Below are 19,427 nucleotides of genomic sequence, written 5' to 3'. Positions count from 1 at the left end.
GCGCGCGCACACACACACACACACACACACACATCAATTGAACTGCATCTACTTTACATGGTATGTCAAGTACCAGCATCCACAGCGTCTCAAAGCAAGCTGTTTCCCCTTGGTGCTGTCCAGTTTGTTCATCTCAAAGGATTAGTATTCCCTACTGCTCCTACTGTGCAACCCATCTGAAGACTATCTGCTGCCCTCTAGCTGTGGAAAGCTTCCCCCATCCCAAGGATACCCCTACTGAAGGATTTGTGCTATAAGAAGCCTTCCCTTCTTCATCTGACCACTCTTCATCATGGTCATCTCATCCATCTCAGCAAGAACTGACTAGGGAGGGTAGGAAGGGGCTGGCTGGCCCTAGACCAAAAAATTCCTGATTTTGGAATTCCTTGGCAACCTTGTTCTCTAATTTGTGAATAAAATTTCAAAAGCTTTATTTATTATAAAGACTCACTTTTAAAAACACTGCACGGGCACCTTGATTTGGTGCCACCCAAGTCTCAACTGCTCCTGGGCAGTCTAGAGGCCCCAGGACCCTCGTACCAAATGTGGTGGTATGTGACAGGCAGTGAGGCCCATGCGAGTCAGGGTCTGACCGGAGCTGCAGAGAAGGCCCTGCCCCTAGCTTTTCTGGAGCTATCTCCCTGAGCTGCTCAGGACGTCCCCTGGCCAGAAGGGGCATCTCAGTCCAGCTTCAGGCCCAGGGGCCTCCAGCCATGTGGCTGTTCCCACAGTCAGACCTTCGCAACATAACCTTTGGGGGCTCTGATCCTCCTGTGGGAGCTTGGGTAGGAGCCTCTGCTCTGAACTGAGGACTCGAGAGTAATGGTGTGGAATGCACTGTCTGGACGGGGTGGACGTGGCAGGCCCCTCCAGCTCCTGGGGTGCAGGCAGGGCCATGGCAAGGTGCTGCCTCCCCATGGGTGCGGCCTTCCTGGCCTCCCGGACCACTCCCCTCCCTGTGCAGATCTTGGCTGCCTCCGATGAAATGTCACTTTCCCAGGCCAGAGTCCAAATGTTTCCTCTAGGAGTCTGAAGTCATTAGAAGTCATCATTCTTCCCCAGGTGCATTCTGCAGGCCGCCAGGCAGAACGGGCTCTCCCAGGACACAGATCAAGAGCAGAGAACAAAGCCTTCCCTGTGGCTTGGAGGTTCCTCTAAGGAAACCCGTGCCCAGCTTCATGCTGCCACTGCCTGGCACCTGCACTACCAGGAACAGCAGTGTCACCCCCACAGGGATGCTTGACCTGCTGCCCACCTGAGCCCGAGCACTGGCCCTGAGCCTCCAAGTACTGCTCCCGGGTGGGCCAGGACCCTCCACACAAGCTGGCCACCACTGGTGCGAGTGCGTTTATGAGGTGTATGCACGTGTGTGTGCGTGTCAGCATGTGTGTTGCCCGGCACCCCTCCATCCTCCACATGGCCCATCTACACTACAACTTAGGACGATGCCTTGTATTGTATATTTTGGGGGAAGCCTTGGGTGTAAATCAGTGTAAACTTGGAGGAGAGATTTTTCTATCATGTAGAGTAGGTATTTTTTATAGATTGATGGTTGGTCAATTTTTTTAATAGTTCCAAGAGAGAAAACTATCTGTGTATATATATGAGATACACACATATATATATATACATATATATATGTATGTATGTATGTTTGTATGTATAATAATAAATACGGGAACTCTGCTTCTGCACTCAGGCTGACCCTGCCGACACAGCCTGTGTCTCTTTCTGTCCATCACTCAGCAGTACTGTAACTGTAAATACTAATTGCCGGGAGATGTGTCACACACCCAGGCCCTGACCCTCCTTTCATCCTCTCAGGAAAGACTTTTCCAGGCAAAGTGACAGCAGCCTAGATGTAGAAGGGCAAGGCCAGGACAATGTCACCACAGATTAAAGCTGTTGCTGAGTACACACACACACACACACACACAAAAAAAAAAAAAACCTAGACTTTAGTTATATATATTTATCAATTATTATCAGTTTCTTTCCCATGATTTACATAGATTGAAAGTTTCCAGATGTCCACTTTACTGTCTCCAATGTGATTGGATTATAAATCAGAGCAAATTATTTCATTTTATTAAGTGATACTGTTAAACTAGTATTCTTTTTTTCCTTTCCTTAGGATTCCTGAATAAATACTTATGATATCTACTCTGTGTAATTGGTTACTTATATACTCTAGACTCTTGGATCTCTTCATATTATTAAAGACTGAATTTACAGGTTTAAATTCTTTTTGATACATAGATGAAAAATGTTGCTTACTCTTAAATACAACCTACTTTTTAAACTATAAAAGATATTTTGCATGTACTTCTATCATGTATTAAGCAAAGTAGAATTCAATTGCTATATATCTGAGATCCATTTCTGCCACTTACTAATGTCCAATCTTGGTCAAAATACGGTCTTTAAATCTCCTTACCTATTAAATGGGAATAATGATAATTGAATTTTTTGAAAGCTAATATAATAATGAATGTGAAAGTATCATCACATCATCAGCTCCCAAGAAATATTAGATTCTCTTCTCCCCTTTGCTTCCTTCTCATCCCTAGATTTAGAAAGCCTTTACTGAAAATTTCTTGAACTTGACTTCTTTAAAAAATACGGTGAGTAAACTGCTTTGGTCTTGTTTAGCCTCTCAAAATAGCTGAAAAGGGAAATTCAAAGCAAACACTCAATTTGATCTAATGTGAATTTAAAGAGATCTGGTCTCCTATCAAACTAGTATTTATGCTGTGTTTATAAAGACAGTGGCTCAGAGTATGAATCTGAAACAGGAAGCATGAGAACATGAAATATTTGCATACTTTGTTAGTTCCTTAGTTTTTCAAACTCTTCTTTTCTGATAATGTAAAAGGTAGAAGTTTGGTTTGGCAGATTCTACTGGGACTTTAACATCTTCCTGGGTCAATTAGTTCGCCTCTTTTCTGTAACCATGGACCAGACCTTTAATCCCAAGCAGACACTTTTACAAACACACTTTGGCATCATTTGAATAGGTATATACAAATGTATTACTACTGTTTAGAAAAGCAACTCAAAGTACACATCCCCCAGACATCTCAGTAGCAGAACAGTGTATTATGTGTGAGCAAAACCAGCAGTGTCACTGTCTCAGGCAGACATTGTCTTGCAAGCTTCTGGGTTTTTTTTTTTTGTTGTTGTTTGTTTGTTTGTTTGTTTTGAGACAGAGACAGTAAGAGGGACAGACAGGAAGGGAGAGAGATGAGAAGCATCAACTCTTGGTTGTGGCACCTTAGTTGTTCATATGTGCCTTGACCAGGGGGCTACTGCAGACCGAGTGACGCCTTGCTCAAGCCAGCAACCTTGGGCTCAAGCTGGTGGGTGAGCCTTGCTCAAACCAGATGAGCCTGCGCTTAAGTCAGTGACCTTGGGATTTCGAACCTGGGTCCTCCACGTCCCAGGTTGATGCTCTATACACTGTGCCACCTCCTGGTCAGGCTTCAGTTTCTTTTTTTTTTTTTAAATACTCTTTATTTTTATTTTATTTATTCATTTTTGAGAGGAGAGAGAGAGGGAGAGAGAGAGACAGAGAGAGAGGAGAGAGAGACAGGGGGGAGGAGCTGGAAGCATCAACTCCCATATGTGCCTTGACCAGGCAAGCCCAGGGTTTTGAACCAGCGACCTCAGCATTTCCAGGTCGATGCTTTATCCACTGCGCCACCACAGGTCAGGCAAGGTTTCAGTTTCTTTCCTGTGTGTTTTTTGTTTGTTTGTTTATTTGTTTTTAAGGTTGTATTTATTGATGTTTAGGGAAAGAAGAAAGAAAGGGTGGGCACAGAAGGGCGGGAAACATCAACTGGTAGTAGTTGCTTCTCGTATGTGCTGTCACTGGGTAAGCTAGAGGTTTTAAACAAGTGGCCTCAGCAGTCCAGGTCATTGCTTTATCCACTGCACCACCGCAGGTTAGGCTCCTGTGTGTTTGGTTTTTTTTTGTTTTTTTTCTTTTCCATTTTTCTGAAGCTGGAAACAGGGAGAGACAGTCAGACAGACTCCCGCATGCGCCCGACCGGGATCCACCCGGCACACCCACCAGGGGCGACGCTCTGCCCACCAGGGGGCGATGCTCTGCCCATCCTGGGTGTCGCCATGTTGCGACCAGAGCCACTCTAGCGCCTGGGGCAGAGGCCACAGAGCCATCCCCAGCGCCCGGGCCATCTTTGCTCCAATGGAGCCTTGGCTGCGGGAGGGGAAGAGAGAGACAGAGAGGAAAGCGCGGCGGAGGGATGGAGAAGCAAATGGGCGCTTCTCCTGTGTGCCCTGGCCGGGAATCGAACCCGGGTCCTCCGCACGCTAGGCCGACGCTCTACCGCTGAGCCAACCGGCCAGGGCTCCTGTGTGTTTTTAAAACCAGCTTTACTTGAGCAAAAAAATCATGTGACAGTGACTATAAGACCTACATTTTTAAAATTAATGTACTTCTGTCTGACAGTCATTTGATAGATATGTTGGCATACATTTACCTTTCTGAAAAAAGAAAGAATCCTATCAAAAATAAATATCCACTGAATGTATCTTCCTCTTACATAAAATAAATCTTCACATATGTAAATGAATATGTAAGTTAGATATACTGTAAGTGTATCTGAATCTCATTTATTCTGATTACATTCATTCATTTCACACCAATTCTATTGTATCTGCTTTCTGAAGGTATAATTTGGATGTGGTTATCAGACCAGCTTCTTGATACTTTACAATGTCCATTAACTTTTCCTTTGTAATAGAGCATACGCTCTTAATATCTACATGGCAAGCTGATGAAAATGGATAGAGGGACTGCTTCATTTGTAACCAAGTTCACAATAAGTAATGATTTAATGTTCATGGAATAAAATTTCTGATTAACTCAAGAACAGAATTATTAATTTATGGCCTGATTAAGTTATGGTAGCAGATTTCAAAGGACTATAAATTAATTGTTTCTTGGTTATCTCGATTTTCTAATTTTTTTTCAGTGATCATGTATTGCATAATTGAAAATGTAGAAATGATGAATAATAAAATATCTTCACCATAATAATGAAAATATAATGAACAAAACTAATCTTTGATCATTGGATATCATATCCTGCAAGAATTATTATTAAATAGAACTGTTGGCGGCAAAACAGCACCAAAATGTTACGGGAGATTGGACGCAGTTCAGCAACCTCGGTCCTTGAATTCTGGCTAAGAAAGAATTCCGAGCCAAGACTTGAACTACAGGAGAAAGGTTATTTAGAAAGCCGCAGAGGTAGGAGTGAGCTGGAGTAGAAATGGGCTCAGGAAATGAGTTTACAGAGGCAGAAGAAGGGCCTTTGGAACTCAGGAGAAAGAGAGGCAAGGAAGCTGCTCCTGGGGGAGGGGATGGGGAAAGGGGCTTTGGGTTCTTTGTCTTGAAGGCTTTTATCTGCTCTGGGAATTTGGAGGGAGGTCCCAAGGGCAGATCTGAGTGGAATATTTATCAGCTCTCCAGGTGGGTCCCCTCAGGCCCATGGTCTCCACTGATTGGTCAGTGCCAGGACAGGAGGTCACTGGTCATTGCACCTGGTTCTGATGTCTCCATGGCACTGGTCATCTGGTTTTGCTGTTTTTCTGCGCCTGGAGAGGAAACACAACTGAGACCTAGATGTTATCCCTGGGGGTGAATGCTTAAGGGCCTACCTGGGAGTCTCAAGAGGCCACTCTTTGGCTCCTTTTTCCTCCTTCAAGGGGGTCTGCCACATGACTAGTGACATGCCAGAGGAGGAAAGGTCAGGGGAGGGTTCAAATCACATGACCAGTGATATGAAAGGTCAAGGCTAAACCACATGACCAATAATATGCTAGGGAGGAGAGGTCACCCTGGGGGGAGACCCATGTTTTCCCAGTCTTGCCCATTGCCAGGCACCTGGGGCTTTCCGCCCTGGTCACCTCATGTGCCTGGCTCATTGTCCTTGCTTGGCTCAAGTCTAACTGTCTACCACAGAACTATGTTGGTTTATCGATATATTTTTATCCACATATAAAGATATAGACACATATATACATGCCATTCCTGAACTGTGAGCTTCTTGAGGACTGGTTACTCATTAATCTTCACATCTATACCGCTTCACAGAGAACCTGACCCATAACAGAATCTAAATAAACAGGATAGTATACAAACCACAAAAAGTTATTTGATAGTCATATAAATTTTTTAAATGTTAATTTACACTTGAGACCAAGAAATGTTAAATTATATTCATTACCTGTTTTCTTTTTGAACAACTTTATTGAGATATTTTTTACCTCATAACCCATTTAATTATACAATTTAATGATTTTTAGTAATTTTATCGAGCAATATAATTATCACCATAAATCAGTTTTAGAACACCTTCGCACATGCCCCCATAAAGTCCCTCATGGCCATTTTAATTCCCACCCCCTACCCAGGCAACCACTAATCTACAACTCGGATGAATGGAATCATACAGTGTGTGGCCCCCTGTGGCTGGCTCCTCTCCCTTAGCTTAGTATTTTTGAGGCTCATCATGGCATAGCACATGCCAGCAAGTTCTTCCTTTTTATTGCTGAATAGCATTCTATTGTATGGATGGATCTACTTGTTAGCTTTTAATTTTTTTTTGAAGAGCACACAACTGCTTAATAATTGTAACAGTAAATACGATCTATTCATTTAGCAAACTTCTGTTGAAAATTAAAGATGGCATAAGTAGTTAAAAATATAAAGGTGACTAAAACATATATTCAGCCCTCAAGGAAACAGACAAATAAGAAATCATACAATTCAGAGAGAATTAAATGCTATGTTGAAATAGAAGGTTTAGTCTAAAGTATTTCAGGGACTATTTGACAATACTTCTCAAAGAAGTGATGTTTGAACTGGATATGTTCAATTTAGTGGGCAGAGAATAGGAGGAGATGATATTCCCTTTGAAAGGAATAATAGTTTTAAATTCACACAAGTGTGAAACTACATATTGTTTTCAAGATGTAGCAAATTATCCTGTGTTGCTAAAATGCAGGCCTCAAGGGGGACATTTGGGGCAGGAGATGGAACCAAAAGTATTGCTTAGTATCAGAAAGGAGGGCCTTGAATGCTGTGCTGTAGGTTCATCTTGGTTCTGTGGGTGCTAGAAAGGCATTGGAGGAAAATTGTTTTAGTTCTTTATTATATCCAATTTAGGAAGCATAGAGGAAGGTGGAAGGGAAATAGAAAGATACCGAGAGATAAAGATTCAGCAAGTATATATTTACCGCACACCTAATGCCATCTACTGGGTGCTGATACTCAGCAGAGGCAGAGGGCAAAACAAAGGCCTTGTTTTCATGAAGCTGACATTCTAGTGAAGGGGGCAAGCAATAAACCATTAAACAACTATATCAGGGGTCCAGTAGCATCAAGGAAAAAATGTTTAAAGCAAGGTAAAGACAGGGGAAATGATATAGAATTAAAATTGTATTAAAAAATATGTATATTTGAACATTATAATTCAACCAATCTAATTATTTTAATATTCTTCCAAAAGAATATTTATAATTGATACTCTTATGTGGTTTAAGTGAATCACTCAGTTTTAACTTTTGAAGTGTTCTCCAAACAGGACTTTGTTCAATGATGTCAACTTTAGTTCTTATTGTTCTGTAGCAGATGCAATCTATGTGTGGTTTGCAGGTGATCTTAGCGTTAGTGCACAGAAGGTTAATAGCATTTACTGTGTTGTATACTGGAAGTATCCATAAGTAACTATCCAGGAATCTCTCTGAATCCTGAACATCAGTTTCCATTCCTCAGGCCCATGGAGGACAGCAGACAGAACCAAAAAAAGTTGATGAATATTAATAAACTTCTCAATTTTGGCTAGAAATATTTCTTCAGCTGACGTAAAGCATTTTTTAGCATCCATCAATAAAAATGCAACTCAAAAACATGCAACTCCATTAAGATAAAATATAATTAATCCATTTTCCACTGAATCTGAATACTGAACCTTGTAACCTCAATTTTCTAGGGCAGTTGCAACCTCACACCTCTTAGAAGATGAGGTAATAATAATGGTGGTTGCCCTTTGCTTACGATTTAAAATGTGAATCGCGGCCCTGGCCGGTTGGCTCAGCGGTAGAGCGTCGGCCTGGCGTGCGGGGGACCCGGATTCGATTCCCGGCCAGGGCATATAGGAGAAGCGCCCATTTGCTTCTCCCCCCCTCCTTCCTCTCTGTCTCTCTCTTCCCCTCCCGCAGCCAAGGCTCCATTGGAGCAAAGATGGCCCGGCCTCTGCTCCAGGCGCTAGAGTGGCTCTGGTCGCGGCAGAGTGACGCCCCGGAGGGGCAGAGCATCACCCCCTGGTGGGCAGAGCGTCGCCCCCTGGTGGGCGTGCCGGGTGGATCCCGGTGGGGCGCATGCGGGAGTCTGTCTGTCTCTCCCCGTTTCCAGCTTCAGAAAAATACAAAATAAATAAATAAATAAATAAAATAAAATGTGAATCGCCCTGGCAGCTGTGTAAACAATAGACTGTAATCTTGTATGTATTTCATTTCTCACGTATATGGACTCATATGCAGGATTAATTCCTGGAAGTAGGATTGCTGGGTCACAGGGCAAATACATTTATAATTTTGATATATACTGGGAAATTTCTATCCAGCCTCTACAAACACCAGCCATGTTTAAGAGGCCTGTTTCTTTATAACCTCACCAACACTAAGAGTGAAGCTTTGGAGATCTGGAAATTTTTTTCCTTGGTCAGAAGCCCCCAAATCAAGTTAGCAGTGTTGCATTCCTTCTGGAGGCTCTAGGGGAGAACACATTTCCTTGCCGTTGCTGGTTTCCACCTTCATTCCATGGCTTGTGGCCCCATCCTCCGTCTTCAAATTCATCAGCATAGCGTTTTCCAGTCTCCCTCCTGCTGTCACCACCTTTTCTGACTCAGACCCTGCTGCTGCCCTCTCATGAGGATCCTTGGGATTACATTAAGCCCACCTAGTTAATCTGGTATGATGCCCCCTTTCAAAATTCAGAGTCCCTTTTGACATGTCAGGTGATATTCAAGGTTCCAGGGATTGAAATGTGGACATCTTTGTGAGGGTCCTATTATTAGCCTGCCACCATTTGTCTGTGATAGGAAATGCAAATACTTATTCTTATTGTCTTTTGTCTTCTAACACTGTCTGTGGTTTTGTGGCTGGTTCTTTTGCTTTTTGTTTTAGCCATTTGGAGTTCATCCTGGTAAATGGTGTGAAATGCAGATCAGTCTGGTTTTTTTTCCAGGTAGCTATACAGTTGTACCAGCACCATTTACGGAAAAGTCCAATTTTTTCTACAATATAGGGCAGTTCCTGTAAATAAATATGATTGGTTTCTAGAGTTTCTATTTTGTTTCACTATCTGTCTGTCTTAAAAGTGTACTTTTTAAAAAAATTATTGAAGCTTTTATAGTATGTTACCATATCTGGCAGGGCTAGACACCCACAACCCTGACATGCCTCCACCACACACATTTTTTTCCCATGGTTTTCTGCCTATCCTTGTTTGAGTTTTTCCCCATGTGAACTTCATCATCAGCTTGCCTGGTTGGATGGAGGGGTTTTATTGGAGTAACCTTTTGAGGTTGGTCTTACTATCTTTAGAAAGAGTATGTCTTTATATTCATTGAAGTTACTTTTGTTCCTTCAGTAGTATTTTAACATTTTCTTCATATCAATTTTATGTATTTCTAAGCTTACTCCCCATGCAGTGGTTTTCAACCTTTTTACACTTGGAGACTGATGAAAATAGGAGAATTATTTCAGGGACCGCTAAGGCAGAATTCGCCCTGCACATAAGCTAACTATTTCACAGACTGGCATGAAATCTCTGGCGGACCAGTCCTCAGGCTGGTGGTTGAAAACAGTGGCAGAGAGCATAGCCGTCCAGCCGGCTAGCATCTAGTTCCTGTACCTGTTGGGTACTTGAAAGTGGCTAGTGATGTACTGTAAATATAAAGTACACACTGATTTCGAAACTTAGTTTAAAAATATAAAACAGCTCTTTCAGAATTTTTAAAATTTTTATTTATTGATTTTACAGAGGTGGGGGAGTGTAGCAAAAGATATCAACTCATAGTTGTTTCACTTTAGTTGTTCATCGATTGCTTGTTGTATGTGCCTTGACTGGGCAAGCCCAGGGTTTTGAACCAGTGACCTCAGCATTCCCGTCAACACTTTATCCACCATGCCATCACAGGCAGGGCTCTCCTTCATAATTTTATATTGATTATATAGAGAAATAATGTTTTGGATATATTGGGATAGATAAAATAGGGCATTAAGATTAATTTCTCTCTGGCTAGATAGCTTCATTTGTTGAAGCCTCATCCCAGAGTGCAGAGGTCGCCGGGTTCAATTTCCCGGTCAGGGCACATACAGGAGCAGCTCAATGTTCCTCTCTTTCTCTCTCTCCCTGCCTCTCTGGAAGGAAGGAAGGAAGGAAGGAAGGAAGGAAGGAAGGAAGGAAGGAAAAGAATAAAATCTTTCACCTGACCTGTGGTGGCACAGTGGATAAAGCTTCTACCTGGAACACTAGGGTCGCTGGTTCGAGGCCCCAGGCTTGCCCAATCAAGGCACATAAGAGAATTAACTATGAGTTGCTGCTTCCTGCTCCTTCCCCTACCCTTTCACTCTCTTCTCTCTCAAAATCAATAAGTAATAAAATAAAATATTTTTTTAAAAAGATTAATTTCACCTCTTTTCACTTTTTTAATGTAGCTCCTAGCGAATTTTAAATTACATATGTGGCGTACATTATATTTTTATTGGACATCAGTGGTTTCGAGTCATTAAGTGCATGTATACTTAAAGGTACTACAGTGTTTTTCATAATTTAGAAAAAATGAAGTTAAATAAACTACAGTTATAACCTCCCTTATTGCCTTTTTTCTTCTTATGGGAATAAAGTTTGATGAATAATTTAATCTAATCATACTCTATTATAATGGGTTTCCTCCTCTCTGGTTTTTCCATTTAACTGTTTACAAAATAACACAGTTCCTTCATTATGCCTTTGACATTTTCATATTAGTTAAAGCAATAGCATTCTTGCATTTTAGAATACTAGCACTTAAGAACTGATGTGAATATATGAGAGTTAGAAATCCAAGTTTCTAATTTTGCTTTATTCTGTTAATATATTTTAATAGAAGCTCCCTAGCTGAAAATAAAATTTGCTTCAGCTTTTTTTTTTCATTTCTTCCTCTTTACCCTAAAAAAAAGGCAGTTCTCACCCCATTCGTTCTCTTCATGCAGGTTCAGTATCTCTTTGTTCCATCTTGTTGCAATAGCCTGTTTTGAATAATTCATATCTTAACTCTTATCCTTCAAAAACTAAAACAATTAAGTTACTCCCAACACCTTTTTGTCTTGGCTTTTGTTGCATTTTTTTAGGAAAATTATATCACAAATGACATTGGAATATCGGCTTGGAAGGAGCAGACTTTTCTCTCCCATGGTGCCTTATTAGCAAAGAGCTGCCAGGCTGCAATGGAGTTAGCAAAGCACGACGCTGAGGTTCAGGATCTGGCGTTTCAGTACGGGAAGCACATGGCCATGAGTCACAAGGTATGTGCACACCCTTTCTCCTGTTCAGTGCTTTAATAGCTGAAATGAAGCATACGAAACCTTTGCCCATTTAATAAGCTTTCATATCTCAAAAAATATTTTTCATATGTTTAATATCTATCAGTCACAGACAGTGATTTGTTATATAAACAGTATTGTCAGCGAATACTGTGTAATTTTGATGGAAAGCTACAGCTTACTTTAATCATATTTGTAATGTTTGTCTTTTCTTACCACCTAAAAGGTTCTTGATATAATTTTTATGTGTATAACATGTAATATTTGCAATTTATGGAATGGAAGAATGTTTTCAGTTTTGTTACAGTTCTCTCATAGTTCCTTATGTAAAACCAGTTGTGAAAAGTTAATGAAATATGGGAATATACTGAATAAAATTGAAAGCTTTAATTCTAATAACTGATTCTTTTGAATGGCATATTGAAATAGAAAATGTCCCAAGTTGTACTGTTGCCTCTATATATGTAATTGTAAAATTACATTTTATACACATACACACACACACATACATACACACAAATACACACACACTGTAGGTATTACTTAAGTAGCTCATAAGAGGGTGAAATATATATATATATCCAGATCATGTTTTACATATTTTATTAAATTTAGGTTGGTTTATTAAGTAATTATGTTTATTAAATCTTTTTGTAAATTATTACTTTGAATTTAAAGTAAAATAAAGGCTTCGGCCAAATAAAAAGGTAATGTGTTAAGATAAAATTATTTTAAAGAATTATAAAGGTTATGGTTAATCATACAAACTGTTCTTAGGCTTATTAAAATGCATCTAAAACTCACACCTCTTAAGCTCCATTTTTAACTATATTATCTATTGCCTTCTGCGTATGGCTAAAACATGTTAGTGTATATGTATTTCATTGATTTAACTTTTTGACTTCTTCTAGATAAATTCTGATCTCCAGCCTTTTATTAAAGAAAAGACCAATGACTCCACAACTTTTAATCTGAACTCAGCTCCTGTCGTCTTACATCAGGAGTTTCTTGGAAGAGATTTGTGGATTAAGCAGATTGGAGAGGTAAATGAAATTTCTCCAGTTTTAGGTACCAGTAGTGTTAGTTGATTTTAGGACATAATTTGTATTTTATGATGATCTAAGACCTTAGCCGTATAAGAGCTTATTCATAGAACAGGTAAAAATCTTACTTTATAACCTACATTTTAAGAGGTAATATGTTAGTTAAAAGTTAGAAATTACAGTACTGTGTTTTGTTATTATCTGAATTCTTAGAATACTGCAACACAAAACTCATGCCTATGGTGAATACTAATTAATGCAGATGATTTTTTTCCCCTAAAGGTTTTCAAAAATTGGGTATGATAATAGCATCACCCTTTAACTGACAGCAATTTCCCATCTGTAAACTCTAGCAAAAGCTGCAGAATTCCAGGAGGCCTGTCTGTCTGCTCATTGGGTTATTTTAAAACAAACTTGGACCCTGAATACTCAAGTTCTGAGGCATTATCATAATGCGGAGAGCATGGTTAGGTGGGAGGGATAAAGGGGTTTAAATTAGCCAAATTTCCCACTTTTGGAGGGAGGGGAAGTTGTGAGTGACAAAAGGAAATTTAGGGGGGTTTTGTTTAATTCAGAAACTGGTGGCCCTGGCCGGTTGGCTCAGCGGTAGAGCATCGGCCTGGCATGCGGGGGACCCGGGTTCGATTCCCGGCCAGGGCACATAGGAGAAGCGCCCATTTGCTTCTCCATCCCCACCCTCTCCTTCCTCTCTGTCTCTCTCTTCCCCTCCCGCAGCCAAGGCTCCATTGGAGCAAAGATGGCCCGGGCACTGGGGATGGCTCCTTGGCCTCTGCCCCAGGCGCTAGAGTGGCTCTGGTCGAGGCAGAGCATCGCCCCCTGGTGGGCAGAGCTTCGCCCCTGGTGGGCGTGCCGGGCGGATCCTGGTCGGGCGCATGCGGGAGTCTGACTGTCTCTCCCCGTTTCCAGCTTCAGAAAAGTACCAAAAAAAAAAAAAAAAAGAAACTGGTACAAAAGTTCTTGCCTTGCCACCCAAAGCTTCGTGGAATTAGTTGAACTTCGTGGTGTGATTGACTGGGCCAATCTGCAACTGACATGGGGAACTAAGCACAGCTAAGGGTGGGATTAGCCACATACTTAAAAGAGAATCTCTAAGTGATATCTGCATTCAAAAAGATAAGATTTTTGCTCTCCTTCCCTTCTTCCCTTATTGGCTGTCAACATGTTATTACCCATCTTTAAAATCCCTCATATTCACCAGGTAGAAAACAGTTAAGTTTCCTTTCTGGGGAAACTGTCAGACCCAGGCAGAAAGACCTGCAGAGGTGGATGATTGCAGCTCCCCCAGGAAACATGCCACATCCCTGACCAGCCCTCCAATAATGAGGCCCACCAGGTGATAAGCCTCAAATAACGGAGTACAATCCGAGTGCAATACAGTAAGTAGGTACTAGAGGACAACTGGGCCTTTGAGTAAAGCTTCTGCCATAAAAGAACAAGTCAAAAGCTGACTGATAAAAACAGGGCACTTAGAAGAAACAGTGTAAAAAGAAATTTTCCAAGTCACTTATAATCAATATACTCAGGGAGATTAGATATTAAATACATGAAATAAAAGCAGGTGATATATTTTTAAAAGGACAATACAAGAATTATTTTTTTTAGATTTATTTATTCATTTTAGAGAGGAGAGAGAAGAAGAGGGGGAGAAACAGGAAGCATCAACTCCCATATGTGCCTTGACCAAGTAAGCCCACGGTTTCAAACCAGCAACCTCAGCATTCAAGGTCAACGCTTTATACACTGCACCACCACAGGTCAGGCTTAATTCAAGAATTAGAAATTAGAATTAAAAACAGAAAAATCCAGGCTAACCAGGCGGTGGCACAGTGGATAGAGAGCCAGCCTGGAACACTGAGGACCAGGTTCAAAACCCTGAGGTCACCAGCTTAAATGCGGGCTTACCAGCTTGAGCATGGAGTCGCTAGCTTGAGCATGGAGTCGCTGGCTTGAGCATGGGATCATAGACATGACCACATGGTTGCTGGCTTGAGCCCAAAGGTCTCTGGCTTGAGCAAGAGGTCACTGGCTTGGCTGGAGCCCCCTGGTCCAGGCATATATGAGAAGGTAGTCAATGAACAACTGAGGTGCCACAACGAAGAATTGATGCTTCTCATCTCTCTCCCTTCCTGTCTGTTCATCCCTGTTTGTCACCTCCCTTCCCCCTTTTTTCTCTAGAGGAAGGAAGGGAGGGAGGGAGGAGGGAGGGAGGGGGGAGGGAGGGAGGGAGGGAGGGAGGGAGGGAGGGAGGGAGGGAGGAAGAAGGGAAGAAAGGAAGGAAGGGAGGAAGGGAGGAAGGGAGGAAGGAAGGAAGAAGGGAAGGAAAGGAGGAAGGGAGGGCGGGAGGGAGGGAGGGAAAGAAGGAAAAAGCAAGATTTTTAAAATGGAAGATATAAATGAGAAAAATCTCCCAGAAATAGAACAAGAAGTTAATAAAAAATAGAAAAGATAAGAAAATAAGAGCACCAATTTAAAAGATTCTATAATCTATTAATTCCAGAAAGAGAATACTGAAAGTGAGAAAATTAACAATGAACTTTTTTTTTTTTACAGAGACAGAGAGTCAGAGAGAAGGAGAGATAGGGACAGACAGACAAGAACGAAGAGATGAGAAGCATCGATCATTAGTTTTTTGTTGTGACACCTTAGTTGTTCATTGATTGCTTTCTCATATGTGCCTTGACTGTGGGCCTTCAGCAGACTGAGTAACCCCTTGCTTGAGCCAGCAACCTTGGGTTCAAGCTGGTGAGCTTTTGCTCAAACCAGATGAGCCCGCACTCAAGCTGGCAACTTCAGGGTCTCAAACCTGGGTCCTCAGCATCCCAATCCGACGCTCTATTCACTGCACCACCGCCTGGTCAGGCAACAACAAACTTTTTAAGGAAAGAAAAACTCTAAGACCTGAAGGACCTGAGACTCCAAATTGAAATGGTGCCCTAAATAATGAATGTTAAAAAACCCACACCAAATCACATCCTTATCAGAACTTGAAACAATGGAGCTAAAGAAGAGATCCTAATACTTACAGAAAGAAAAAGAAAGCTCTACCTACAAATGATCAAAAATCAGAATGGTCTTAGTGGTAACACTGAAAGCTTCAACACTCAAAGAGGAAATTGTGTCCAACTTAGAATTTTATGCCAGTCGTGTTACCAGTGTGATGTTAAATAAAGACAAACTAAAACAGACAAACCAGGTCTGAGAAAACTTACTTTCCAAGCATCTTTTTTCAGGGAGCAGGTTAGGGTTTCTTTCAAGGTAAGAAAGAGAGTAACCAAGAAAAAGGAAGACATGGAATTTAGGAAGTATGAGATCAGACACAGGTGTGAGGCAGTGGGAGTTCCTAGGACAATATGAAGGGAAAAATAATAAACCACAACAGTATTGCCAACAATGAGAGCACTTACCGTGTGCCAAGAACCGTTCTAATGTGCAACCTGAGACACAGAGAGATTAACTGATTTGTGCAGTTACACAGCTAGCACAGGGTGGACCCAGGATTCAAACCCAGGCAGCCTATCCCCAGGTTCCACATCTTTAAATAACATGTCACACTGTTTCTTATCCAAGCAACTTCTACGCTGATGGCTACGCATTCTGTCTGGATTGGGACAAGAGGACAGATTTCTGGGAGAACTATCTCCAAAGGAAAATATGGTACTGATGATCACCTAATGTGCTTGATTGACCATATTGAGAACTTAGGAACAAACTAATGATAGGCACATAGAACAGTAAGAGTTCTACTACTGCAAAACAAACTGCCCCCAAACTTAGCTGCTTCAAATGATCATAGTATATTATGGATCGTAGTTCATGGATTCTGTGGGTCAGGAATTTGGACAGTGCACAGAGGCGATGACAGCTCCCTGATTTCCAAGGCCTCCGCTGGAAAGACCCAGTGGCTAGAAGTGACTCAGTAATGCTGCAGCCTGAAATCATTTGGAGGCTCCACTCACACCTGGCTTCTGGGCTGGGATGTCAAGAAAACAACCAGAGTGCTCACACGTGGCCCTTTATTTAGTTTGGCTTCCTCACAGCATGGTGGCATCAGAGTAGTCAGACTTCTTTCTTGCCAATCAGAACTCCAAACACAAGTGTTCCAGCAAACGAAACATGTCTTGTGACCAGCCTCCCAAGTCACACAGTGATTTCCATGATCTCCTATCAAACCAAAGGGAGGGGTTGTAGACCTCTTCTATCAACGGGAAGGGTATCTTGAGAATTTGGCACCCACAAACAGCCACACTAAACATTCAAGATAAAATGAGGTAGTTTCTAGCAATAATGAACAAAATTTTTATGTATAAGAAAGGAAATGTAGCCTGACCTGTGGTGGCACAGTGGATAAAGCGTCGACCTGAAATGCTGAGGTCGCTGGTTCAAAACCCTGGGCTTGCCTGGTGAAGGCACATTTGGGAGTTGATGCTTCCTGTTCCTCCCCCCTTCTCTCTTTCTTTCTCTCTCTTCTCTAAAATGAATAAATAAAACAAAATATTAAAATGAAGAAAGTAAATGTAATCAGAACTCTACAATTGCCTAGAAAATAATATTTATATAGCATAACGTGAAAATATTGAATATTGATTTAAACCAAAAAATGAATGCAAGAAGGCTAGGAAAAAAAGGATGTGTTTTGGTCATACAAGAAATGTACTCATTCTTTTCATCCTGGTATCAATAGATAATGTCTAAAATTTAATAATCAAAGAAGAACAGTATTTGAAGATTAATAACACCTGACCTGTGGTGGCACAGTGTATAAATCGTCGACCTGGAACTCTGAGGTGGCTGGTTCAAAACCTTGGGCTTGCCTGGTCAGGGCACATACGATGAGTTGATGCTACCCACTCTCCCTGAAATTAATAAATGAAATCTTTAAAAAATAAAAAGTGAAGATTAATAGAAGAAACACAAAGAGGGACATGGGACAGAAAGGGTCTGGAGAGTGCTAAGGTGTTTTGTTAGAGGTTTTGTATTAATAGACTTTTTAAATTATATATATATATATTTTGTTTTATTTTAAAACTTTTAGTTTAAAATTTATTTATTTATTTATTTATTTATTTATTTTGGGTAACAGAGACAGAGAGTCAGAGAGAAGGACAGATAAGGACAGACAGGAAGGGAGAGAGATGAGAAGCATCAGTTCTTTGTTGTGGCAAGTTAGTTGTTCATTGATTGCCTTCTCATATGTGCCTTGACGGGGGGGGGGGGGGAGGAATACAGCAAATTGAGTGACTCCTTGCTCAAGCCAGTGACCTTGGCCTCAAGCTGGTGAGCCTTGCTCAAACCAGATGAGCCCGCGCTCAAGCTGGCGACCTCAGGGTCTCAAAGCTGGGTCTTCCGTGTCCCAGTCCAATGCTCTATTCACTGTGCCACCACCTGTGGTCAGGCTAAAATTTTATATACTTTACTACAGTAGTTTTACTTTAGTTATTTGTCCCAAGAAAAGTTATCAGAAATGTAGACAAAGACTTATATATGAAAATAGGTATAAAATACTAATTCTAAATGGAAGAAAATGAAACTTGATCCATTTCAAAATAGAAAAAGGTTAAATGAAGTATTTTATAGTGAAATATCACACAATCATAGAATATTGTATTACTAAGGTGTATTTGTGTGTTTTTTGACAGCTGAACTGAAAATATATATACAGATGGTGTTAGTAGTTCTAATTGGATTACATTAGAATGCATTACAGAATTATATTTTGGTTGAAAAATACAGCTAAATATGTTCAATGAAAGCTACCAACTTTCCCTGCCCACTATTCATGTATGTATATACACGTGTAAGAGAAGTGTAGATATGGATATTAATGAAGCTTCCCAGAAAAGGGACATATTTAATTCTTAGTTTCTTTGCAAGCATACTAAATTATAAATGTAATCAACATAAGAGTCCAGGATTTCCTAAACATCTGGTGAAAAATTCCCAAATCATTATCCCCAACTTGATTTAGATTCAGAGGGCTATCCTTTCCAAAGCATCTATGCAGAGCCACTGACCTCAGGTCCCCTCTTCCATCTGCATGTCCAAGTCATGAACAGGGTCACTGATGGAAAGAAGGTGAATCCACCTAAAGCAAATAAATGTTAGTTTCTCTAACATGTCATGTATGTGTTAACATTCTTCAGAGTAAAGATTCCTAATGAACCTGACCAGGCGGTGGTGCAGTGGCTAGAGCATTGGACTGGGACGCAGAGGACTCAGGTTCAAAACCCCGAGATTGCCAGCTTGAACACAGGCTCACCAGCTTGAGCGCGGGGTCACTGGCTTTAGCGTGGGATCATAGACATGACCCCAAGGTCGATGGCTTGAGCCCAAAGGTCACTGGCTTGAAGCTCAGGGTCACTGGCTTGAAGCCCAACGTTGCTGGCTTGAAGCCCAAGGTTGCTGGCATGAACCCAAGGTCACTTGTTTGAGCATGGGTCACTCGCTCTGTTGCAGCTCCCCCCCTCAAGGTCCATATGAGAAAGCAATCAATGAACAACTAAGGAGCTACAACAAAGAATTGGTGCTTCTTATCTCCCTCCCTTCCTTTCTGTCTGTCCCTATCTGTCCCTCTCTCTGTCTCTCTCTCTGTCTCTGTCACACACATATAAGATTCTTAATGAGCTTATTGTAATCTTCTAAATTATAATGTTCATATATATATAAAGCTCTATAAGATAATGATCTTGCTCTGTGAATGAGTTAAGGGGCATAATTTGCATAACACTTGAGAGAGATATTCCATCC

General features: G+C 41.2%; 1 protein-coding gene and 1 pseudogene across 1 annotated transcript in view; one reads left to right on the top strand and one right to left on the bottom strand.

The window, feature by feature from the left end:
• Positions 1-19,427, top strand: part of PDSS2 (decaprenyl diphosphate synthase subunit 2) — a 298,179-nt gene that overhangs the window by 223,767 nt on the left and 54,985 nt on the right. The window contains exons 5-6 of the mRNA XM_066248357.1: positions 11,428-11,601; positions 12,531-12,662. Of these exons, the coding sequence (XP_066104454.1) occupies positions 11,428-11,601; positions 12,531-12,662 (306 nt within the window). The remainder of the gene's footprint in view (positions 1-11,427; positions 11,602-12,530; positions 12,663-19,427) is intronic.
• LOC136316170 (protein SPO16 homolog pseudogene) lies at positions 5,534-8,892 on the bottom strand (annotated as a pseudogene).

The sequence above is a fragment of the Saccopteryx bilineata genome, chromosome 12 (genome assembly GCF_036850765.1).
Source record: "Saccopteryx bilineata isolate mSacBil1 chromosome 12, mSacBil1_pri_phased_curated, whole genome shotgun sequence".
NCBI classification, from domain to species: domain Eukaryota; kingdom Metazoa; phylum Chordata; class Mammalia; order Chiroptera; family Emballonuridae; genus Saccopteryx; species Saccopteryx bilineata.
The sequence above is the reverse complement of the archived record's forward strand: the minus strand, read 5'-3'. Positions and strand labels throughout refer to the sequence as shown.